Source organism: Panthera onca, chromosome E1, assembly GCF_046562875.1.
Source record: "Panthera onca isolate mPanOnc1 chromosome E1, mPanOnc1 haplotype 2, whole genome shotgun sequence".
Taxonomy (NCBI): Eukaryota; Metazoa; Chordata; class Mammalia; order Carnivora; family Felidae; genus Panthera; species Panthera onca.
The window spans coordinates 9600314-9626119 of record NC_138352.1 but is presented as its reverse complement, the minus strand read 5'-3'; the positions used below and the strand labels follow the sequence as shown (position 1 = coordinate 9626119).

Here is a 25806-nt window from a genome sequence, read left to right as displayed (position 1 = left end):
CTTTTTTTCTTGCAATGTATCATAGACACAAAAGAATGTATCCAATAAATGCATACTCTTTTTAAAATAATTTTTAATGTTTATTTATTTTTTAGAGAGACAGAATGTGAGGGAGGGAGGGAGGGTCAGAGAGAGAGGGAGACACAGAATCTGAAGCAGGCTCCAGACTTTGAGCTATGAGCACAAAGCCTGATGCAGGCCTTGGACCCACAAACCGTGAGATCATGACGTGTGTCGAAACCAGGAGTCAGGCGCTTAACCAACTGAGCCACCCAGATGCCTCTCCAACATATTAAAAAAAAAAACAAAAAAAAAAAAACAAGCCAAATCACATTATAGAAGTTGTTATTTTTATTGTTGTTATTGAGTTGCATGAACTCTTTATATATTTGGTATATTAACCCCTTATCTGATATATGACTTGCAAATATTTTCTCCCATTCTTTTGGCTATCTTTTCATTTTATTGATTGTTTCTTTTGCTGTGCACAAGACTCTAATATGAGGGGCGCCTGGGTGGCTCAGTTGGTTAAGCATCCAACTCATCACGAACATGCACACTTATCTTGATGAGTGTGTCGACCTAGTCCTTATGTGAATCCCCCCACTTTTGTCAGAGCAGGATTGTGTTTCAGTGGCTCAGAGCTGTATCCACAGAAGAGTGCCTGGCACTTGGTGGGACCTTCACAGTTAGGTGTGGACTTGGTAAATAACGAGGGCGCAGGACCAAGAGAGACACACCCCATTCCTTAGCGCCACCACCCCCCCACCCCCGCCCTTGTGGTCTAGAAATCAGCCAGGTGTCATAAGTCTCTTGGTTTCAGCTCAGGTCCTGATATCACAGTTGATGAGTTCAAACCCCGAGTCAGGCTCTGTGCTAACAGTGTGGATCCTGCTTGGGATTCTGTTTCTCTCTCTCTCTCTGCTCCTCCCCCACTCACACATGCTCTCTCTCAAAATAAATAAACAAACATTTAAAAAACAAGCAAGTTTTTAATATGCAGCCCAGTCCTACTTATTATTAATTTTTGCTTTTGTTACTTGTGTTTTTGATGTCATTTTGATGTCATTTCCAAAACTCTGTGCCAAGACCAACGTCAAGATGCTTTTTTCCCTGTTTCCGCCTAAGAGTTTTACAGTTTCAGGTGTTACATTTAAGTCTGAATCAACATTTGGAGTCAGCATTTGTGAGGGGTCCAAGTCCGTTGTTCTGCACGTGGTTCTCCAGTTTTCCCATCACCATTTCTTCAGCAGACTCTTCTTCCCCCCTTGGCCACTCTTGGCTCCCTTGTCAAAGGTTAGTTGACTTTACATGTGGGGAGTTATTTGTGGGCTTTCAATTCCGATCTAGAGGTTTTTATGCCAGTACCATACTGTTTTGATTACTGTAGATCGGTAATATGCTGTGTGTCACTACAGGACTGAGCCTTCTTCTTCTCTCAGCCTTTCCGAATGTGCCCCAGACCCCAGGACTTCCAGGAAGACCTTCTCTCTCCACAGCTGGCTCTGGACACCTGGGAAGAAATACCTTCATCTGTTCCCCAAAGTTGTTCTTCAAGGGGCACCCGGGTGGCTCAGTCAGTAAGCATCTAACCTTGGCTCAGGTCATGATCTCATGGTCTGTGAGTTCAAGCCCCATGTCGGGCTCTGGGCCAACAGCTCAGAGCCTGGAGCCTGCTTCAGATTCTGTGTCCCCCTCTTCTGCTCACGCTGTGTCTCTGTCTCAGAAATAAAATAAACATTAAAAAAAATTTTTTTAAGTTTAAAAATTTAAAAAAAGGGAGGGGGGTGTCTCAGTGGCTCAGTTTGTTGAGTGTCTGACTTCAGCTCAGGTGACAATCTTGCGTTTGTGGGTTCAAGCCCCATGTCGAGCTCTGTGCTGACAGCTCAGAACCTGGAGCCTGCTTTGGATTCTGCGTCTTCCTCTCTTTCTGCCCCTCCCTTTCTTGTGCTCTGTCTTGCAAAAAATACAACAAACGTTAAAAAAAATTAAAAAAAAACCACAAAGCTGTTCTTTAAGAGTTTTAGCTACTGGGTTATAAATCAAGATCCCAATTAAATTAGGTCAGGTTAAGGCTAGAATTTGCTTTATTACTAATTAGAGAACCCAGTTCACCAGCCTTCTCTCAGCCTCCTGCCCTAGGCTTATTATGTCTGACTGCCTATCTAGCATCTAAAGCTTTACCCGGGGCACTAATAATAATGTAGAGTGCTAGCCCCATCCCAGGATTGTGTCCTCAAAACTTTGCATGCCTTTTCTCACTTAATTCCTATAACAACTCTTGCGAGCCCAGTTTACAGATACAAAAACTGAGGCTCAGAAAGGCTCAATAGGTTGTCTGTGGCCACACAGCTTGTAAGCGGTGCTTGGGGTTAAAGCCCAGGTCTGTCTGATCCTACAGCCTGCACTTTTATGCCCTTGGTTGTAATGCCTGAGCAAATGCATCTCTAAGTGCACCAAGGTTGCTCACCTGACACCTGAGTGGGAAGGAGGCTCTGCTCCCCGCTGCTGGGACCCACTGCTGTGGTAGAGAAATGTTTCTGGAGCTGACATGCAGGCTATTGTACCCCTTGGGCCCTAAGCCCAATGGGTCCGATGCATCCTGCTGAGACCCTTCTGCAGAAACACATCGTCCTGCCCCTCCTCACTCTGCACAGCCCTGTCTCCTCTTTCCTACGTAGTGGGGACTTCCGTGCCCTGTGATCTGGCCCTTCTAAGAAATTGCACCCAGTTTGCTGAATAATTAAAAGCAGGAAATACTCTATAAAAGGAAGTGAATAGGTAAGAAACTCAAAGGCGGTCCAGTCAAACAAAGTGCAAGCTGGGGCTCCGGCAGAGCTCTGAGAGTCCAGCTGGGATCCGAGTGTGAGCTCCGGTTGTGGATCCAGAGGGACAAGGAGCCCGAGAGGCAGGACCATGCTGCTGCCGCTAGTTCTTCTTCTCAGCCTCCCAGGTGAGCGCGGCTGGGGCCCTGGGGACTTCGTACTATTAGGGCAGGGCAGGGGATGGATAGCGACCCCAGGCTGAAGGGGAAGTGTCATATCTGGAGAAATGAGAAGTGGCTCTTTTTCATTTATTCAGCAAAAGCATACTGGGGTCTTACTCTGTGCCAGGCATACACCAGGCCCTGAGGAAGTGAAGGGAAAAGGGAAACAGGGCTGGCCATTAAAAAGAGGACCCCATGGGATGCCTGGGTGGCTCAGTTGGTTAAGCGTCCGACTTTGGCTAGGTCATGATCTCATGGTTCGTGAGTTCGAGCCCCGCGTTGGGCTCTGTGCTGACAGCTCAGAGCCTGGAGCTGCTTCTCATTCTGTGTCTCCCTCTCTTTCTGCCCCTCCCCTGCTCATGCTCTGTCTCTCTCCCTCTCAAAAATAAATAAACATTAAAAAAAATTAAAAAGAGGAGCATACAGACAGCATCCGTTTGATGAACCTTGAAGAAAGGGATCAGCCCTTCAAGCAGAGAAGGGAGAAGAGCATTCCAGGGAGAGGGGAGTGCTTGGCCAAGACATGGAGGCTTGAGAAAGGATGGGGCACTCGTGGGCTGAGGGCCCACAGTGGGCAGGGGGCCCATAGTGGGCAGGGGGCCATGGGGTGACTGGTTGGTCGTGAGGTTGGAAACACACAAGACAAGATTACGAAGGCCCTTGGAGGCCAGGCCTAGGAATCAAGCCTTTCAAAGAGAAAATTGCTCAGGAACCCAGGTGGGAGATGGGAGATGGGTTGTGTATCTTTTCCTCCTTGGAAAGCCACTGCACACCGAAAAGACATTAGGGACAGTTCAGAGGTTTACAGAACAGATGCTCTGTGTGTGGGTCACACAGTCTTCTCTCTGGGCCAGGAGACTGACCATCTGGCAAAACAGACTGGTCCACAGGGATCCCCCAAAAAGGGCATAGCTAGGGAGTGGGGAGACTGGAGTTCCAGTCCTGACAGGGGCATGTGACACGAGCAAGTCCCTCATTGCTCTAAGACCTGGATTTCTGGTGTGAATGAAAGTCCCTGAAGCCCTTCCTAGCTGTAACGTTGTGGGACCCTGTTATTCGGATCAGATATAAATAGATGAGGGCTGTGGTCATTCTCGAATTATTGCCACCATTGTTGATTTTATCAATGATGAGGAAGCCCATGATAATGCCTGCAGATGGGTGGGGAGGGCAGCAGCTTCTCTGTGACTTTTACGCTCCTTAGGCGGGACTCCAAATGTCCCAGAATTCCCAAAGAACAGCAATTCAGAATGCCTGCATCTCCCCCAGGACTCTACCTGTGCATTTGAGTTCAGAGACCCCCATCTGCTCCTCTCTTAATCCCAACATCCAGCTCAGCAGGAGGCCAAGGGTAAGGGTGAGCTGCCTGGGCTCCCACACACAACATACACACAGTGGAGTCAGATGCACAACACCCCCATTCACATCTGTGCTCTCACACACTCATACAGAGTTAGACACACACTCACGTGCACACACAGGCTCACATACAATAAGCCACACACACTGTCTTCTCCTCCAGACGAAGGCTGAGAGGCACAGTGGCTGCTCTGACTTGGGCAGGCCGGGTGCCGCAGAGACAAGACAGGGTGTCCCTCATCCTCTTCCAACTCTGCAAGTTAATGAGGGAAGGGAGTGAAGTAGTCAATGATGCAAGAAAAGCCACCCCACTAGCAAATGGCCATTAGACACTCTGGGGTTACTTCTGTGAAACAAAGAATGAATGTGGATGGGCTGAGGTCAGAATGACCCAACTTCCAGTAGGACATTCTTGTCTGTTCAGTTTTGTGGTCCTGCAGCAACCTAGAGGAGAAGGCAGGGTGCTGGCACAGATGGGTGCTCAGTAAGCATCTGCACGTAGAAGCAGAGAACCACAGACCTGTAGCCCAGAAATTACTCTTTGGAGCCTGAGCTGGTGCAGTTGCAAGGGGACCCCAGCAGGGACACCTGCCCCATCATTGCAGGGCAAGGTGGGCTCAACCCCCTCTGCACATCCCACACCCACGTGATCCCCTCTGCTCTGAGCCCTGCCCTTGGCTGCCTTTGGCCCATTTTGTGTCATTTGTCACTTGCTATCAACCCAGAGAGCAACTGTTTTCTCGATTTTGACACAAGACTATTCACCAAGGATTATGCATATGGGGCAAACTTCCCTGAGGGATTGACATGAAGGGAGAGAATTTCCATCTCAGAGTCAGGGATAGGAAAAATGGAGATTCAAACAGTTTAGGGTTTGAAAACCCATTGGTCCCACTCCCGAGTCCTCCTCTGAGCTGACTGCTGGCTGTCCTTCCTTCACACCAACTCTCGACAAAACACAAAGACTTGATGAGTGGTTCTGCCCATCGCGGGCTGTGCTTATAAAAGCCTCCCACATATTTCTTTTTATTTTATTTTGTTTTTAAAAATTTCTTCATGTTTATTTACTTTTGAGAGACAGAGACAGAGCACAAGTGGGGGAGGGACAGAGAGAGGGAGACACAGAATCCAAAGCAGACTCCAGGCTTTGCAGGGCTCGAACCCACAAATGGTGAGATCATGACCTGAGCGCAAGTCAGATGCTTAACCGACTGAGCCACCCAAGCGTGCTGCACATATTTCTTTTTAAAACAAGCCCAGTCACGTTATGAATGCTTTACTGACAGATTAAATTAACAAAGCTATGGTCAATGACACTTCGGTTTTGAAGGAGTGGCATCTCTCTTCCACTCTTCCATCTCTCTTCTTTGATTGTTGGCAAATACCATCTACAATGAGTCTTGGCTTTGGACTGTAGCTATATTGTTGATGTCTGACCATTTCTGCTGACTTTTTTTTAATATGTATTTATTTTTGAGAGAGAGAGAGAGAGAGGGCATGAGCGAGGGAGGAGCAGAGAGAGAGGGAGACACAGAATCTGAAGCAGGCTCCAGGCTCTGAGCTGTCAACACAGAGCCTGATGCGGGGCTCAAACCCACTAACCATGAGATCATGACCAGACACTTAACCAACTGAGCCACACAGGTGCCCTTTCTGCTGACTCTTGCATTTGATTTTAATTTACATCATTGGTGTCCCTTAGCAACCTTTTTCCTAATTGAGTTCTTCTGCTTATTACCATTTTTTCTTAGTTGTTTTGTTAGTGATGTTGTAAACATTCTCACGTAATAGAAATGTATGATTTAGAAAGTGACATTCTGGGGGCGCCTGGGTGGCTCAGTTGGTTAAGTGTCCGACTTCAGCTCAGGTCATGATCTCATGGTTCGTGGGTTCGAGCCCCGCATCGGGCTCTGTGCTGACAGAACCCAGAGCCTGGAGCCTGCTTCGGGTTCTGTGTCTCCCTCTCTCTGTGTCCCTCCCCTGCTCATATTCTGTCTGTCTGTCTCTCTCTCTCTCTCTCAAAAATAAATAAACTTAAAAAAAAGGGAAGTGAAATTCTGCCCTCCACCCCAATTTCAGCACTGACCACTGATAAAAGTTTACAACAACTATTGTCCTGTTTTTTTTTTTTCCTACACATGCCAGAATCGAATGATTCTGTCCAAAGATCTTGATGTCCAGGTTCTTTGTAAAAACAATCATAAACTTGGGACACTTGGGTGGCTCAGTCAGTTGAGCATCCAACTTCAGCTCAGGTCATGATCTCACCATTCGTGGGTTCGAGCCCCACATTACGCTCTGTGCTGACAGCTCAGAGTCTGGAGCCTGCTTCGGATTCTGTGTCTCCCTCTCTCTCTCTGCCCCTCCCCTGCTCACACTCTGTCTCTGTCTCTGTCTCTCCCATCTACATAGATATAGATGTAGATGTACACTGAGTCTGTCTGTGTCCCTCTCTCTCAAAATCTCTGCTCCTCAGTGTCCTAGTGAGGGAGACAGTGAGAGAGGCTGGTAATGGTAACAAAATACCAGTGCAGCATCCAGGTTCCTATAAAGGCATGGGAGCCACGGGACGAAGCAGTTCTGGTTGGGAAAGGGAACAAGGTGACCAGTAGGCAGGCTGGGCTTGGAGAAGGGTTTCCAGATGGAAGAAAGGATGTGAGCAGTGACATGGCCCCTGAGAAGGGTCAGAGAAGAGAAAATTGGGAGCATCAGGCTATAAGGTCCAGTGGAGGCAGGGAGGGGTAGGAAACAGTGGTGGACAGAGAACTTGGATCTAAATGGAAGAGAGAAAAAAATTGAATGCCCAACTAAAGAGTTTTAAATCATCCGGAGACAGTGGCAAGTGGTTGCAGAAGAGATCATGAGATCTGCTCATGACAAGTGCTGCTGAGGACGGGATGGGGACAGTTTTAGCACATGACTCCAGCAGTGATATGCAGAAGGCACTGGAGAAGGGGGTGCAGTGGAGAAATCTTGCTGGATACCACAGCCATGATCTAGGCACCAGATGAGCTCCTGACTTGGTGACAGTCTCTCACTGGTGAGGCAAACTCCGAAAGATGGTCTGTGGTTTGACATGTACCTGAGTGTTACAACAACCTGCAGAATGGAAAGTACCACAGCCATTTTGCAAACCAAGAAGCAATACCCAGGGAAGTTAAGTAGCTTGCCCAAGATTTCCCAAGTAGCGTGCGGTAGACGTGTCTTTCTGTGTCCACATTCACTCTCTTTCTGCCGTGTCATGCTGTCATCACGAACGGAGGGGAGGAAAGAAGAGAATCATTTTGGGAAACATTTTTGAGGCAGAGTTGACTAACTTGTTTACCAACCAGTTGTAGAGGGAAAAGGGAAGGACAGGACTAATGAAGATGCCAAGATCTCCTTCAAGTGCGTTAGTGGCACAATTGTTTTTTTTTTTTTAATTTTTTAATGTTTATTTTTGAAAGAGAGAGAGAAGCAGAGTATGAGTGGGGTGGGGGGGCAGAGAGAGAGGGAGACACAGAATCTGAAGCAGGTTCCTGGCTCTGAGCTGTCAGCACAGAACCCAGTGTGGGGCTGGAACTCACGAACCATGAGATCATGACCCAAACCAAAGTCGGACACTTAACCAACTGAGCCACCAAGGCTCCCTGAAACACAGTTGGTTTGAAAAGCATAGATAGAGCTCATTCTACTGATGGAATACTACTTTTATTTCCAAAGGCTGCTGTAACAAATTACCACAAACTTAGTGGCTTGAAATGACAACATTTACTATCTTGCAGTTCTGAAAGTCCGAAGTCCAAAATAGTCTGACTGGCTGAAATCAAGTTGTAGGCAAAGCTGGAGTCCCTCCAGAGGTCCTGGAGAAGAATCCTCTTTCTCACCTTGTTCAGCTTTGAGAGGCTGCCTACATTCTTTGGCTTATGATCCTTTTGTCTTCCCTCAAAGCCAGCAATGTAGCATCTTCCGATCTCCCCCTGACTCTGACACCCTCGTTTTCATCTTATAAGGACCTTGGTGACGACCTCAGACCCAACTGAATAATGCAGGATAATCGCCCTACCTCAAGGCTGATAACTTAATCACATCTGCAAATTCCCTTTGGCCCTGTAAGGTGACATATTCACACATTCTTAGGATTAGGACATCAACGTCTTTGGTGGGGCATAATTCTGCCAACCACAAATGCAAACCTCAAGTGACCTAAAATAGCATCAGGGAGAAGGTTCGAGGTGTGAAGAGGTTCACCTTCCTGGTACCACAGACCTGACTCCTTCTGCCCCATGCAGACGCCCCCACCTCCCTGGCCTGGCCCTGAGGCTCTCCATCTAAGACAGTCAGGAGAGGCTTCCATTGTGTTCCTCTGCTTCTCTGTGATTGTTCACGTCCATGTGACCAAGGCACAAGTGATCATTGCCAAGGACAAAGAGTGTCTGTCCAGCCACATATGGTCAGCTTAGCTGGCTCAGTCCCCAGAGCAGAAGAATACCCTTTGCACTTGTGCTTGTCCTTAACCCGTCCCACTCCCAGTTGACCTTTGCTAGCATGCTATGTGAGCCCTCCACTAGAAAAAAGAAATACTGAAGAAGACCAAGTTCCAGGTGGATTTAGTTCTGTGACTATTGATTTTGAGGTAGAGATGTATAGTGTGTCTCTGGAAATGGTAGACTGGAGCTAAGGGGAGAATTTGGGCCACAAACATGGGATTTGGGGGACCATCAGCATATTGACAGTAACTGAAATCATAGAAATGGGGAATCCCTCCATGGGGGTGTAATAAAGTGGGACAACATGAGACCTGGAGAGGGGACCCTGGGCTACTGCCGAGGTGTTCTCAGACTGGATCACACTGACTCACAACAACTGACTTGGGGCCTCTCTTTCGAGCTGTGTGGCCAGTGACATTGCCTCGACTGTCTGAAACCAGCCAGGGTGGGAATAGTTACATTACAGAAATTGGAAAAATGCTACAGACAGAGATTTTCTCCCCCAGAGGCCTAGTTGTTAAGTATTTATTTACCAACACACCACTGTCTGCACCAAGATTTAAAGAGGGAAGAAGAGAAATCAGCAGAGGCCTCTGAGATGAGCAGTCAGAGAAGGAAGAGGTTAAATGAGGGCTGAGTTGAGAAGACCAGGAAAGACAGTGTCAGAGGTTTGGGAGTTTTGTTGCTGTGAGCAGGGCCCATGAGATGAGGGACCCAAGAGGCCGGGACATTGTCACCAAGAGAGCTGACAGGGAAGCTGGATGGAGGAGGTGGATGTTCAGGGTGAGCCAGGGCGTGGCCCAGAAGGCGAGGACCCTAGATCAGTCCTTGGACACCAGCCTGGGGCCACTTGAGCCCATGGAGCTCAGGTAGCAGAAGATGTATCTTGGGATTCTGTCTTCTAGGTTGCCTCTCCATCCAAGGCCCAGAGTCCGTGAGGGGCTTAGAGGGCGGATCTGTGACTGTGCGGTGTGACTATAAACCAAGATGGGATACCTATAGGAAGTGGTGGTGTCGTGGAGCATACTGGGAGTTGTGCAGGATCCTCGTTCAAACCACAGAATCACAGCTAGAAGTGAAGGGAGACCGTGTGTCCATTGGGGACAACCGGAGTCACCACTTCCTCACAGTGACCATGGAGAAAGTCAGGCAAGATGACACAGACACTTACTGGTGCGGCATCAGCAAGAGTGGACCTGACCTCGGGGCACCTATCAGAGTGACCATTGAGCCAGGTGAGAACTTTCTCATGTACACAGTGAGGCCCTCGTGCTCAGGACAGAAAGATTGAGGTTCCTCCTGCCCGAGGGCAGAAGGAAAATAGTTGAGTGCCTGAGAACAGCGTCTCCATCACCATCTGAGGTTCCCTGAGGCATCCAGCTGATGCAGGGCAGGGCTGGCCAGCATTGGGGTGGGGGTGGGGACGTGGACCCCGCCTTCGATGCCCACAGCCCAGGCCTGCTTTCCTGTGGACCGGAAAGCCCTGGCAGCCCCACATTCTCCCATCAGAGTTCTGGCTTGACCTTGGATGCCCGCAGACATTACTCTAGGAAATGGTCACTCTCTGACAGTCACACTCCAGACCCGCCATTACACAGAGAGGAGAAGGGGAGACACCTGGGGAAGCCCAGAGGGCCCCAGCACTGAACCCCAGGAGCTTGGCCAATCCATAGTGGCTGTGGGACCCCAGTCACTCTCTTCTCTATTTTTTCCTGGCTGCATAAGAGGGAGCAGGGAGTTAGAGGGACCCAGAAAGGGGCTGGTGTAACAGTGGATGCTTTAAGGCAAAAGGAAGGCTTTGACCATTAAGCTAATGTCACGGGACCCCTCTGGCAGTCCTGGGGTCTCCTCAGGCCTGGGACTCAACTAAAAAAACAGGTCATGGTGACTCAGGAATCCATGACCAAGTAGGCCACCATAAATCGTCTTCATAGTGCCTCATGAAGATGTTTAACTTATTACAACCATTGCTCACGAATGAACCAGAATGTGCCCTCTGGTTCACCAGTCCTCCAAAGTCCTCCTCCTCCTTACCACCCAAATAACTGGGGCACCTCACTTCCGGAACCACCTGTCCTCGAGCCCAGCTCAGGCCCCACTTGAGAGAAAAGACCAGGGACCTGCCCCCAGCCAAGAGTCCCACCTAAGAGGGATAAGCGGAGAGAAAGTGGAAAGATTTATCTCTCTCCCCCCAAGCAAGTACAGTGCTTCTTCTTATTTCGTTTTTATTTCTTCTTGTCACACTTTAAAGTGATGGAAAGCAACTATGCTGCAATTCTGAAGACTCAGCAGCAAGGGAGAAGCATGGGGACTGTATCCAGAGACGCAATGCCCAGTGCAGGGGCAGGGCAGCTCCCGGGGAGGGCTAGCAGGGCACTAGCCGCGCACGAGTGCCCTGTCTGTGCCCATAACTTGTGACTGACTCTGCCCGTGTCTAGAGGGAACACTTCTGACCACCTTGGCGAGCATGCTATCCAGGAGAACCACCAATGGCCGTGCAGGGGTATCGTCTGTCTCCTACAGCAGGTGAGTGGCTGCCGTCCTTACCCACCCCTACTTGGGGCCTCTCCTACTCTGCTTCTGTGCCCTCACATGATGCCAGAGCCGCCACAGCCAAGGTCAAGGCCCAAAGTGTCCCCCTCCATTGCTTCTGCCCATCTCACTCCTCACCCCTGTCTCCCCATGCCAGCCCTCCCCGGGAAGCCACTCTGTAGAATCTTTTTCTCTATAAACATCATCTGCCCATTTAGTTGTCAACAAAAAAAGCCTGATGACCTAGTGCTTGCCACTACATAGCGAAGTCACAGAAGCAGGCACACAGCCTGTTGTGAGGGACCCTACTGTGCCAAGAGGCACTCTGGGAAAGGGGAGCCACAAAAAGGACGATTAGAAAGGAACACGAGCCCCTGGGGCACCTGGGTGGCTCAGTCAGTTAAGCATCAGACTTTCGCTCAGATCGTGATCTCGTGGTTCGTGTGCTGACAGCTCAGAGCTTGGAGCCTGCTTCGCATTCTGTTTCCCTCTTCCCTCTGCCCTTCCCTGCTCTAGCTCTGTGTGTCTCTCTCTCAAAAAATAAATGTTAAAAAAAAATTTAATAAAGAAAAAAGAAAGGAAGGTGGACCCAGAACAAAGAAAAACCAAAAAGTTGAAGTTACTTCTGAGATGCCCTTGTGGTTGGGCCATTAAGGTTCATGGCAGCCTTCAGAGTAGGGCTGCGGGGCTTGGCCAGAGTAGGGTCACAGGCTTGGCCGGGCTGGCTAGTGCCCACTGTGTCAGGGAAGCAAGCGTGACAGCACCTGGGGTGCCTGGGGCCTGACGGCTCTGTCCCCTCTTGCAGGAACCGCTACATCCTTCTGGTGTTCGTGAAGGTGCCCATCTTGCTCATACTGGTTGGTGTTGTCCTTTGGTTGAAGGGCCTCAGTAACGACAGTCTGTCTACATGAACTTGTCCTTGATCTTCTCACCAGACACAGCCGCTCAGAAAGACGGATGAACAGAACCTTCTGACCCCTTGACCCCATTTCCAGAGGAGACGTGGGCTGTGGAAGAAATACCTCTGAGTCCTTAGGACGCGGTCACTGAGGCTGGGTGTGCTAAGGTGAAGCCGGGCACCCTCTTTGCTAGGCACAGCTCAGGGACAGAGCTCAGGGCCCTCCTGGGGAGTCAGGGGGTGCCAGAGAGCCAGCACCTGTTCCATTCCTGCAGGCAGCAAATGTCCCTGCCCCATGGGGCTCATGGTCAGAGCTGCTGGCCTGGAGCCCAAGCCCTGTCCTCCCTGACACCAGCTCAGCACATTTTATGTCCAGACTTCTGGTTTATAGTGTTGTTTCTTAAGTCAGGTTGGGTTCGGATGACTTGTGCCCATGAGAACCCTGACAGATGCCCGTGCACACACACACACACACACACACAGATGGTGGGCTCCTGGTTCTGGGGCATCGCCCCTCTACCCTGGGAGGACACCGCTCTGACAGCCCAGCAGAAGAGGGACCAGGAGTTTCTTTGGGCCTACCTTCAGTGCCGGCCTTCCTTCACCTCCACCCCCCATCTTCTTCCTCTGTCCTGGCTCCCCAGGGCTCCCTGCCCCTCACCCCTCCAGGCCTGGGGCTTCCTGGGTGCTGCCTCTGTTCCTCAGGGCTGCTGGGCCTCAGAAACTACCTCAAGGTTGGGGAGGGCATTCAGGAAAACTGTCTGAGGGAAGTGATGTTGCCTCTCCTAAATGATGATGTGTAAATAATCTTAATAATTAATTTGTTTAAATAATATTAATGATTAAAAATGTCTAAGATAGGGTGCCTGGCTGGCTCAGTCAGTGGAGTGTGCAACTCTTGATCTCAGGGTTGTGAGTTCAAGCCCCATGCTGGTTGTAGAGATTACTTAAAAATAAAATGGACGCCTGGGTGGCTCAGTCGGTTAAGCGTCCGACTTCGGCTCATGTCACGATCTCACGGTCTGTGAGTTCGAGCCCCGCGTCAGGCTCTGGGCTGGTGGCTCAGAGCCTGGAGCCTGCTTCCGATTCTGTGTCTCCCTCTCTCTCTGCCCCTCCCCCATTCATGCTCTGTCTCTCTCTGTCTCAAAAATAAATAAACGTTAAAAAATAAAATGGTGAAGGGGCACCTGGGTAGCTCAGTTGGTTAAGCATCTGACTCTTGGTTTCAGTTCAGGTCATGATCTCACAGTTTGTGAGTCTGAGCCTCACGTCAGGCTCTGTGCTGACAGTGCGGAGCCTGGTTGGGATTCTCTCTCTCTCTCTCTCTCTCTCTCTCTCTCTCTCTCTCTCTGCTTTACCCTGCACTCTCTCTCTCTCTCAAAATAAATAAATAAACAAAAAAATATATCCACCATCAGCAAATTTCAAATATACTGCACAGTATTATTAACTATAGTCTTCATACTATACATTAGAGCCCAGAATTTATCTTAAAACTAAAAGTTTGTGCCCTCTGAGCAACATCTCACCATTTTCCCCATGCCCCAGCTCTTGGTTCTATGAGGAATATTTCCCTCTGAACACCTAGGCGACTTGTCCACCCTGCCCTTTGTCCTAATAAGTAGGCCCTGGTTCTCAGCCTCAGGAGGCCACGGGAAGATGCCTCACCAGTGGGTAAAGGAGAAGCGAATTCCTGTGCCCAGCCTGGAAGCTGGGAAAAACCCCCACCCACTGGGAAGCTATAGTGCCTTCCCTTTGCCCTTCAGCCAATGAAAAACCTTCTCCCACTTGATGCTTGGTTTGGAGCTCTGGTCAGTGGTGGGCCTGAAATTCCACTGTGCCCAGAGAAGACAGACTTTGAGTCAGACTAAGACCCATTGAGTCACTCTTTTGGGGACCAAGGTCCACAGTCCACCAGCTCCAAAGGTCCACCTTTGTGAAAACTTCCCTGGATCCAGCCTCCTCAAGATGCAACCAGATTCAGGTGACAACCAGCTCTTGGGGGGCAAGGCCAGCTGGCCCAAAAGGGTACAAGTCTACTGACAGTTGCTGCCCTGATGCCAGCTTTTTGCATAGTGTCTTACTGTTGATATTCAACAACCTCTATGTCTTTGTGAAGATTCTGTGGTTGGATTGCTACTCTCAGGACTTCATCCAAGAGAATGCATTGGAGTAGGCATCTGTTGTCTGTCCTGAACACCTCCCCCCCACCACACACACACACACACACACACACACACACACACATATTTCTGGGAACCCCTTTGGTTCCCATGAAAACTGTCAAGCAAAACTTGTCTCTTACACCCACTGTCCAGGGTACAGAGAAAGACAGAAATTACAAATTAGGTACTGGGGCCAGGGAGCATTTTCCAGCAAATGTATTTCCACTAGGAGCCAGGTACCAAGGCCCCCACGCCCTTAAACAGCTCTAGACTGGCACAGTTCCTCATGTGTTCGCTTTAGCACATGTTGTAACCCAGAGTTAGCGGAGACAGAGAAGTGGAGAGCACAGGGACACATTGCTCTTCTAAGAAGGAAACACGGCTGGGGCGCCTAGGGGGCTCAGTCAGTTCAGAGCCTGACTCTTGATTTTGGCTCAGCTCATGATCTCATGGTTTGTGGGTTTGAGCCCTGCATCAGTCTCTGCTGGCATTGTGGAGTTGCTTGGGATTCTCTCTCTCTCTCTCTCTCTCTCTCTCTCTCTCTCTCTCTTCTCTCTCTCTCTGCCTCTCCCTCTCCCTCTCTCTCTCAGAATAAAAAATAAACTTAACAATGTATATATTTTGAGGCACCTGGGTGGCTCAGTCTGGTTAGGCATCTGACTTTGGCTCGGGTCATGATCTTGGGAATCGTGAGTTCGAACCCCGTGTGAGGCTCTGTGCTAACAGCTCAGCGCCTGGAGGCTGCTTCGGATTCTGTGTCTCATTCTCTCTCTGCCTCTCAAAAATAAATAAACTTTAACAAAATTAAAAAAAAACAATATATGTATCTATATTTTAAAAGTATGTTAGAAAAAAAAAGAAAGAAACACAACTTCTCCTTCCCCATGAGTCTCCTTCTCGTGGGTCCTTACTTCTTTTTTTTTTGTTTCTCTCTCTCTCTCTGGAGGGTCTGTACTTCTGAGCAGCTTTGCAACCACAGAGGAAGTTCACCAAGAACAGGGTGAAGCTGGTCAGGGCAGGAGAAGCTGTGGCAGCCCCACCCAGAAAGGACACCACAGTGGGAAGGGCCCTGCCAGCACCTGGGGCATTGGGTTTGTTCTGTTTGATGCCAGATATGTCCTGAATGGTGTTTTCTTTTCTTCCTTTTTTTCCCAGTATTTTTCAATGCTTATTTATTTTTGAGAGAGAGAGACATTGCACAAGCAAGGGAGGGACAGAGAGAGAGGGAGACAGAGAATCCGAAACAGGCTCCAAGCTCTGAGCTGTCATCACAGAGCCTGACGTGGAGCTCGAACTCACGAACCATGAGATCATGACCTGAGTCAAAGTCAGATGCTTAACCGACCGAGCCACCCAGGTACCCCCTGAATGATATTTTCTTAACCAATGAGGCTAAAGGATGAAGTTTCTAGCACTTTCCCTGCCTGGCCTCTGAAGCGTCTCTCCCTACAGCTCACCGGTCTGGCTTGTTCAACCTGCTTTGGGCTTCCGGATCCTCATGGCTGGTCTCCTTATGTGCCCCCTGGGCCCCAGCCTGGCTGTCTGGGAGTCAAGTCTCCCCCCAGAATGGGGTCCAGATTCAGCCCCAACAGCTCTCCTGGGCTCCTCCTAAACCCATGCCGTGGAGGCTAACAGCGAAGAGGCCTGGGGGCTGGGCTTCCTCTGGGCACCACTGTCTCATCTCATCTTGCTGGAAGGGGACTCTGAATTCCTCCACCCCAGGTCCTAATTTGCTGGTCATCTTTCTTCAAATCTTTTCTTAGCTTAGGAACATCAGACCCACAGCCCCCTGCCCACGTCCTGCTCTGCCAGCTCCAACGGAGTTCATGAATCACCCTTGAATCTGTGCAGCCCCAAGACTGGGGCCAACTCATCATGGCCAGGACAGAAGGTGTTCTGAGGGTGGAGGTCAGCCTCAGTCCCCGAGAGATGGGACCACCGTGCAGTGGGGAGCTGCAAAGATGACTTTGGGGGAATGAGGGCCAAGGCTACTGTTCCCGCTGAAAACATGGGTCTGGGGCCAGGTCTGATCCTCACGCCCTCATTTATTCATCCACTCATTCACTCATTCATTCATTCATTCATTCATACATTCAACAAATGCAACTAAATTACCTACTGACTCCAGGCACCGTTTTCAGGGCACATTGACTATTGTATGAATGAAGGGAGCCCCCCGGATGTCTCCTCCTGTACATTTGGCTTGAAATGCAAGAACCTGACCTCATATCAATTGCCCCCCTTTTATCACTGAATAGAAAGGTTTCAGGTGACAAGGTAAATCATGGGTTCTCCTCTGGCAGCCACCATTGGAGATGATTTAGAAAGCACAGCTTGGGATTCAAACAGTAATGATATACTACTACCCACCTACTAGAATAGCCAAAATCCAAAACATCCACAACACTAAATGCTGGTGATGGTGTGGAGCTATAGGAACCCTCGTTCATTGCTGGCGGGAATGCACAGGGATTTTTATAGCAGTTTTATTCTCTTTTGTTTTCGATATTTATTTATTTATTTATTTATTTATTTTGAGAGAGACAGAGACAGCATGAGTGGGGGAGGGGCAGAGAGAGGGAGAAAGAGAGGATCCCAAGCAGGCTCTGTGTTGCCAGCACAGAGCCTGACATGGGGCTCAAACCCTCGAAACTGTGAGATCATGACCTGAACCGAAACTGAGAGTCAAACACCTAGGAGCCCCAGTAAGTCTCAAATTCTAAAGCAACTATGGAGGCCGCCCCTCCTTCCTCTGGCTGACCCTGACCCTCCTCTGGAGTGGGACCTAGCCTCACTTGCCCCCAGGCTCCTGGGTCTCCCTCCACCTTTGAGGAGCTCTGAGGGGTGACACAGACCACATCTGATTCCCAAAGCTTCTGTCACTGGAACCCTCCGCACATCGTCTAGGATACCAGAAACACTAGCCGCGTCATCAGCCAGTCATCTGGTATACCCACTCACCGTGTCTGCCACTTGCAACAAGAAAATAAGAAGCTAGAGGAGGCTGCATTTAGAATGAACCAGAAGCTTACCAACAGGTTTTAACAAGTTACCAAGAAATGTCGACCAGGATAAGAGGAAGGAAGACAACTCTAGTTCAGGCACGATGAATAACAGATACCTGAAGACAGGAAGTTGGGAGGGAGACACCATAGGGTGATGGTTAACATGATGGCATCTGAAACTGGACAGACCTGAGTTCACGCCCCAGCTCTGTTGTTTCCTTGCCTGCCATCTCGGACCTTTTGCTTTCACTAACCATCAATTTCCTCACCTAGAAAATGGGGATGAGCACAGATCCTGTCTCACAAAGCAATCATGACCATGGGGATTAAAAAACACCCTGCAGGCCAAGCGTTAGCTCAGAGCTCTCAGTCCACTCTTGGAAGTGCTTGGGGAAGTCAGTGAGAAACCAGGACCACTCAGGCTCTTTGAGACATCTTTCCAGGCAGATGAGAGAGGAGACCCAGAAGTTCTGGGCGATGGGACAGCTCCCTCAGGACACTAGCTCCTCACAGAGGACACAAAGTAACACTAAATTACCTGAAAGCAGACCAGAAAGGACCTGGAAAGGGACTCATAAAAGAGTTTATCTGGTTTGGCAGGTAAAGCAAAGTACATTAAAAAAAAATTCTTCTTGGGAATGCAAGCTGGTGCAGCCACTCTGGAAAACAGTATGGATGTTCCTCAAAAAACTAAAAATAGAACTACCCTACGACCCAGCAATTGCACTACTAGGCCTTTATCCATGGGATACAGTGTGCTATTTCAGAGGGACACATGCACCCCCATGTTTATGGCAGCACTATCAATAACGAAAGTATGGAAAGGGCCCAAATGTCCATCAAGGGATGAACAGATAAAGAAGATGTGGTGTATACACACACACACACACACACACACACACACACACACAATGGAGTATTACTCGGCAATCAAAAAGAATGAAATCTTTCCATTTGCAACTACATGGATGGAACTGAAGGGTATTATGCTAAGAGAAATTAGTCAGAGAAAGACAAAAATCATGACTTCACTCCTATGAGGACTTTAAGAGACAGAACAGATGAACATAAGGGAAGGGAAACAAAAATAATATAAGAACAGGGAGGGGGACAAAACAGAAGAGACTCATAAATATGGAGAACAAACTGAAGGTTGCTGAAGGGGTTGTGGGAGGGGGGAGGGGCTAAATGGGTAAGGGGCGTTAAGTAATCTACTCCTGAAATCATTGTTGCACCATATGCTAACTAACTTGGATGTAAATTTTAAAAAATAAAACTAAAAAAAATTCTTCTGAAAAACATGAAATTAAATAAATTCTTCTGTGCTAAGTTGGTCCCCAAGATAAAGCTGAATTCCTGGGAATTCACTATGTGGTTTAAACCTGGGTTTTACTGAAAGAGCCACTTCCTTTTTAAGAAGGAATTAACGGTTTGGATGACTCACTAGACACAGCTGGGTGGCAACAGAGCCGAAGTGAAAGACAAGCTCCTAGATCCCTCAGGTGGAAGTACACAGTGGTGCCAGCCCAGAGTGAGCCACCTGAGTTCACACCCAGAACTGGGAACTTGAATTTTATGTAATCCGCCTCTGCAGGTAGCAACAAGAAGGGGACAAGAGGGGAGCCTGGGTGGCTCAGTCGGTTCAGCGTCCGACTTTAGCTCAGGTCATGATCTTACAGTTCATGGGTTGGAGCCCCGCATCAGGCTCCTTGCTCACAGCTCGGAGCCTGGAGCCTGCTTTGGATTCTGTGTCTCCCTCTCTCTCTGCCCCTCCCCTGCTCACACTCTGTCTGTCTGTCTGTCTCTCTCTCTCAAAAATAAATAAACATTTAAAAATAATTAAAAGTGAAATAAAATAAAAAATAAATTAAAAAGAACAGAACAAGAAACCTAGCCCCTGGGGCAAATCCAGACTTGCCCCACCATCAACCCAGAGTGATGTGATAGATGCTGCAGATAAGGGAAGCTCCCTGAGCCACTGCTGACACCCCTCCTGGGAAGCTGGGCCTGGGCCCCTCAGCCAATCTCTGGTCCATCCCTTGGTCCTGGCCCCGACATCGTCCCAGTCAGAGCCTGGTGGAGGGTGACCCGGAAGCCACATGCGGTCACCAGTCCTCTTGTGTACCATCTCCCTTCTGGCACATTCGGACTCTCTCCATCTCATTCAGACACTCTGCACACCGGTATTGTGCACTAAGCAGGCAAGAAACACTGCAGGGGACACCATGGGGGACTCCAGAGGAAACAGATCCCAAGGAAACCTGGCCACACACCTCTCACCTGGCAAGAGGATAAACAAGTCTTGCTCAGCAATGAAAAAAAAAACCACAACTGGGGCACCAGGGTGGCTCAGTTGGTTAAGCAACTCTTAATTTCGGCTCAGGTCATGATCTCACGGTTCCTGAGTTCAAGCCCTGCATCGGGCTCTGCACTCACATCCCACAGCCTGCTTGGGATCCTCTCTCCCCTTTCTCTCTGCCCCTCCCCTGCTCTTTCTCTCTGTTTCTCAAAAATAAATAAATGTTAAAAAAATGTTTTTAAAGAAACAACCTACCAGATGCTCTAGAGCAGGGATGGGTCATGCTAAGTGAGAGAAGCCAGGTGCAGAAGACAAAGTCTACATGATTCCCTTCAGATACAATTCTGGGAGGGGCAAAAAAGAAGCAATAATAGAGACAGAAAGCAGACTGGTGGTTCCCCAGGGCTGGGGTACAGGGGGATGGGGAGTGACCATTGTATGGGGTTTCTTTTGCCGTGATGAAAGTATTTTGGAACAAAATCAATGTGGTGATTGCATGACATTGTGAATGTACTAAATGCCACATGAAAATGGTTCAGTTTATTTTGTGTGAGTTTCATCTAAAATTCACATCTTAGGGCACCTCGGTGGCTCAGTCAGTTAGGCATCTGACTCTTGATTTCAGCTCAAATTATGATCTCAATGTTTGTGGAATTGAGCCCCACATTGGGCTCTGTGCTGACAGCATGGAACCTGCTTGGGATTCTCTCTCTCCCTCTCTCTCTGTCCCTCCCCTGCTTGTGCTCTCTATCTCTCAAAATGAATAAATAAACATTTAAAAAAATAAAATAAAATTCAGAACAAGAAAAGACCCCGCATAACCAAAGCCATCTTGAAAAAGAAAACCAAAGCAGGAGGCATCGCAATCCCGGACTTCAAGCTGTATTACAAAGCTGTAATCATCAAGACAGTATGGTACTGGCACAAAAACAGACACTCAGATCAATGGAACAGATTACAGAACCCAGAAATTGACCCACAAATGTATGGCCAACTGATCTTTGACAAAACAGGAAAGGATATCCAATGGAATGAAGACAGTCTCTTCAGCAAATGGTGCTGGGAAAACTGGATGGCAACATGCAGAAAAATGAACCTGGGCCACTTTCTTATACCGTCCACAAAATTAACTCAAAATGGATGAAAGACCTAATGTAAGACAGGAAGCCATCAAAATCCTAGAGGAGAAAGCAGGCAAAAACCTCTTTGACCTCAGCCACAGCAACTTCTTATTCAACACGTCTCCAGAGTCAAGGGAAACAAAAGCAAAACTGAACTATTGGAACCTCATCAAAATAAAACTCTTCTGCACAGCGAAGGAAACAATCAGCAAAACTAAAAGGCAACCAACAGAATGTGAGATGATATTTGCAAATGACATATCAGATAAAAGGTTAGTCTCCAAAATCTATAAAGAACTTATCAAACTCAACACCCAAAAACCAAATAATCCAGTGAAGAAAGGGGCAAAAGACACGAATAGACACTTCTCCAAAGAAGACATCCAGATGGCCAACCGACACATGAAACAATGCTCAACATCACTCATCATCAGGGAAATACAAATCAAAACCACAATGAGATACCACCTCACACCTGTCAGAATGGCTAACATTAACAACTCAGGCAACAACGGACATTGGCAAGGATGTGGAGAAAGAGGATCTCTTTTGCCCTGCTGGTGGGAATGCAAACTGGTATAGCCACTCTGGAAAGCAGTATGGAGGTTCCTCAAAAAACTAAAAATAGAACTACCCTACGACCCAGCAATTGCACTATTAGGCATTTATCCACGGGATACAGGTGTGCTGTTTCAAAGGGACACATGCACCCCCATGTTTATAGCAGCACTATCAACAATAGTCAAAGAACAGAAAGAGCCCAAATGTCCATCAATGGATGAATGAATAAAGAAGATGTGGTATATATATATATATATATATATATATATATATATATATATGGTATATATATATATATATATATATATATATATATATACAATGGAGTATTACTCAGCAATCAAAATGAAATCTTGCCATTTACAACTATGTGGATGGAACTGGAGGGTATTAAGCTAAGTGAAATTAGTCAGTCAGTGAAAGACAAATATATGACTTCACTCATATGAAGAATTTAAGATACAAGACAGATGAACATAAGGGAAGGGAAGCAAAAATAATATAAAAACAGGGAGGGGAACAAAACAGAAGAGACTCTTAAATATAGAGACCAAACAGAGGGTTGCTGGAGGAGTTTTGGGAGGGGGGATGGGCTAAATGCGTAAGGGATATTAAGGAATCTACTCCTGAAATCATTGATGCACTATATGCTAACTAACTTGGGTGTAAATTAAATAATTAACTAATTAAAGAATAAAGAAATAAAATAAAATTCACATTTTAGGTGAATCCCACATAAAAAAAGACACAAAAATCTATAATTTTTTAAAGCAGCTCAGTGGTTGCCAGAGACTGAAGGTGGGGTGTGGACTGACTGCAAAAGGGCACGAGGGAACTTTCCAGAGTGATGGAAGATTTCCACCTTATGAGCATGGTAGTAGTTTCACAGTTATATCCATTTACTAAAACTTGTCCAACTGTGTACTTACAGCTATGGATTTTCATTTTACTATAAATTACACGTCAATGAAGCTTTTTAAAAAAAGTTCTCAAATGGAAGCACCTGGGTGGCTCAGTTGGTTAAGTGTCCAACTCTTGATCTCAGCTCAGGTCATGATCTCGAAGTCCGTGATTTCAAGCCCTCCATCAGGATCTGCGCTGCCATGAGGAGCCTGCTTGGGGTTCTCTGTCTTCTTCTCTCTGCCCCTCCCTGCTCATATTCTCTCTCTCCCTCTCTCAAAAAGAAATAAGCATTAAAAAAAATTGCCTCCCAACATCATTGTCAAATGTTCTCTGAGGGCAAAATCCTCCCGGTGGAGAACCACTGGAGCAGGCGCATAGTAGATCTTCCGTTCTGGCTTCTGTACCTCATAGCCTCACTTGTGTGTCATCTGCTGGTCTCTGCCTGCCTTCTGGGGGACCTGTCCAGATCACAATGTCCCCTTCGGTCACAAATCTGCTGTTCAGCATGATCGTTATGGGTTTTTTTTTTTTAATTAATTAATTTATTTATTTTTTAATGTTTTACTTATTCTTAGAGAGAGACAGACAGGGCATGAGCAGGTGAGGGACTGAGTGAGAGGGACACAGAATCCGAAGCAGGCTCCAGGCTCTGAACTGTCAGCACAGAGCTCCACATGGGGCTCAAACCCACAAGCCCTGAGATCATGACCTGAGCCAAAGTTGGATGCCTAACCGAATGACCCACCCAGGCGCCCCCAGTATGTTTTTTAAAAAAATTTTTTTTGACATTTATTCATTTTTGAGAGACAGAAGACAAGCAGGGGAGAGGCAGAGAGAGAAGGAGACAGAAAATCTGAAGCAGGCTCCAGGCTCTGAGCTGTCAGCACAGAGCCGACGCGGGGCTCAAACTCACAGACCGTGAGATCATGACCTGAACTGAAGTTGGACGCTCAACCGACTGAACCACCCAGGCATCCCTTTAATGTTTTCTTTTGTTAAGCCCATCCAACAGACTTTATATTCTTCATCAGATCATCTCAACAACAGAAGTCTCCAGAGAATTAAACCTATAGTTGGTTCTACTGACTTTTATGGTGGCTTGTTTCCTTCTGTGCTCAATAATATTATAGTGGGAGCTTGCATTTGGCTAAATTTAATGTGGCCAAATGTGGATTGAGGATGGCTTCCCTCCAGGAAGTATTTATGTTTGCTTCTGCTGGGTATCATTTTAATTTAAGTTTTCCTGCTTTGGGTTTCCCTACGTGTGGGAAGGGTAAATTTGAATCCCAGCCTCATGCTTGCAATTCTCAAAGGATGCTATTCATATTATCATGATTGTTCATACCGTTTTCTCCTTGAAGCTGCAATAAAAGCAGGTTATAGTTATTATTAATTATTATTACTATTACTGTTTGAATCATTTCCCTTTGTTCACAAGCAGGTAATTCCTAATCTACTATTTTCCTGAGGACGCAGACCCTTTAGGGATTCTGGTCTTAAATGGTGTCTTAAGTACAGCCCCTCCCTTTCAGTGGCCTGAGTCTACTGTGCCCCAGACTCTGAGTTCATTCCAGAACACTGACCTCTCTGTAAGAGCACTTGGCGGGAGTAGCCACAAGCTTCCTCTCTGGTTTCACTGGTAACTATTCATTTTGGAGTTTTAGTTGCTTTGTGTGGCCTTTGGGGATGCCCTTGGAGTTGGCTGATGCAAGTTGCTTCCTACTCTTTGCATCATGGTGTCAGCATTGCCTTCATCGTGTGGCCTGTTCTCCCCCAGAGAGTGTGAAGTAAACAGTGATCACACCCAGACTCAGGGCTTCTGGGAAAGAAAATCGGGTGACCGCTCTGAGAAACCTTCCAGGAGCCCTGACCACCAGCTCTCCCATGACATCTCATTGGCCTGTTGAGACAAAGGTGACACCTTGAGCCGATCACTCATTCACATGGGGAAGGGGGGGACAGCCAGACAAGATGGTGGCTCCATCTTGGGGGAACAGAAGTTGTGTAGGAGGCCATCCAGATGTCTGCCACAGAAACCTTCCTAGAACCCACTCTATTCTCTGGCCTGTCTGGTATCTTCTTGGATCCCTGTGCCTTGGTTTATATAAACAAGACAAACTCCCTGCTCTCACACCCACTTCTCAAGGCCTCGGGCTCTCTGTGAGCTGAGCTTTGGGAATGTGACTCTTTCCTCCTCTCCTGGGTTTCCCAAATCAGTTTCCCCCTGGGCAATAGCAACTCCCCTTTTTTGCAAACAGAAGGCTCCTCGAGGGCACAAGCTTCTCACAGCTCAAGTCTTGCCTTAGCCATCCTCTCCTGATTTTTTTTTTTAAACATTTATTTATTTTTGAGAGACAGAGCGAGACAGAGCATGAGTGGGGGAGAGGCAGAGAGAGAGGGAACACAGAATCCAAAGCAAGCTCCAGGTTCTGAGCTGCCAGCACAGAGCCCGATGTGGAGCTTGAACTCGGGGGCCACAAGATCATGACCTGAGCCAAAGTCGGACGCTTAACCACCTGAGCCACCCAGGTGCCCCCTCTCTTTCCCACTTTTAAGGATAAACCCAGGTGATTGTGGCCCTGGTAACAACAACTATTAATACTTTATTCAGCTGCTAATTTCTCTCTGAAATTTTTCCAGATTTCTGAGGGAACAACTGCCCTTTCAGTGCTAAGGCCCTTTAAGCTAGCTCAGCTCTCCTCCATGTTCCCAGGAAGGATATGTCCTCAGGGCATCCTCACCTGACATCAGCAGAAGAAAGATGGGGCATTGCTGGTGTGGGCCTGGGAGCAGGAAGAATCCGAAATTCTACGAGGCACAGACCAGAGTCCCCAGTTAGGAGGTCCCCAGTATATGGTGGTAGAGTTTAGTCTGATCCTTTGTCAGAGATACCTAATTGAGCCTCAGTGACATCCCTGCTCATCTACTGGTGATTATCCCTTCAGACAGAGCAGCCAGAGACGGCACAAGATGTCATCTGACATCTGGCCCTCAAGTTTATGCAGGAAGTGGAGGACTTTTGGATGTGTCTTCCGATGTCTCATTTGGTGATGTGCACCTGCTGTGAGCCCTTGGTGTGCTGTGATTTGCTCCCCGCTCCAACCAACCTTGGGAAAAAACAAACAAACGTAGATTATATTACCAGGATAATAAAGAACTGACAGTCCCTCCCCATGTTGGTAACACAGAGGCTACCACAGAATCATATGGGTCTCCACCACCCACCATTTGATATCATGTTCCAAAGATAAGATGAACACCAGTGAAACCGATCCTGATAAAGCAAATATGGGAAGGGGAAAAAAATCCCTCGCTAACCAGAACCTAATTTTCAAACAGGAAACGGGGGCAGAATGGTCGTCTTTGAGACTTTTATTTAGGGCACAAAGAGAGACAATGACAGCCTTGGAGAGGAAGGGTGGCTGGCCACAGGCAGAAGTGGTAGTGCAATAAAGAAGCTCGCCACACGTAGAACGTCCGATGCATTCTCCTTCTTAAGTCACCAAGA

The 25806-nt window shown here is 47.8% G+C and overlaps 2 protein-coding genes across 3 annotated transcripts in view; one reads left to right on the top strand and one right to left on the bottom strand.

Annotated features, from left to right (window-relative positions):
- The first annotated feature begins 2632 nt into the window (after positions 1–2632).
- Positions 2633–18486, top strand: LOC132687369 (CMRF35-like molecule 7). 2 transcript variants are annotated; one of them, XM_060645494.3, is made up of 4 exons: positions 2633–2953; positions 9720–10049; positions 11253–11340; positions 16173–18486. In XM_060645494.3, the coding sequence occupies exons 1-4, from the start codon at positions 2917–2919 to the stop codon at positions 16237–16239; spliced, it is 522 nt and encodes a 173-aa protein (XP_060501477.1). In that variant the 5' UTR covers positions 2633–2916; the 3' UTR covers positions 16240–18486. The 2 variants fall into 2 exon arrangements, with proteins under 2 accessions (XP_060501477.1, XP_060501476.1); XM_060645493.3 differs by lacking the exon at positions 16173–18486 and adding an exon at positions 12152–13619 and having other exon boundaries at positions 2644–2953.
- Positions 18487–21716: 3230 nt separating this feature from the next.
- The window catches only part of LOC132675609 (CMRF35-like molecule 8), a 38492-nt gene continuing 34402 nt past the window's right edge, over positions 21717–25806 (bottom strand). The window contains exon 8 of the mRNA XM_078438210.2: positions 21717–25405. Coding sequence (XP_078294336.1) covers positions 25232–25405 — 174 coding nt within the window. The 3' untranslated portion in view covers positions 21717–25231. The remainder of the gene's footprint in view (positions 25406–25806) is intronic.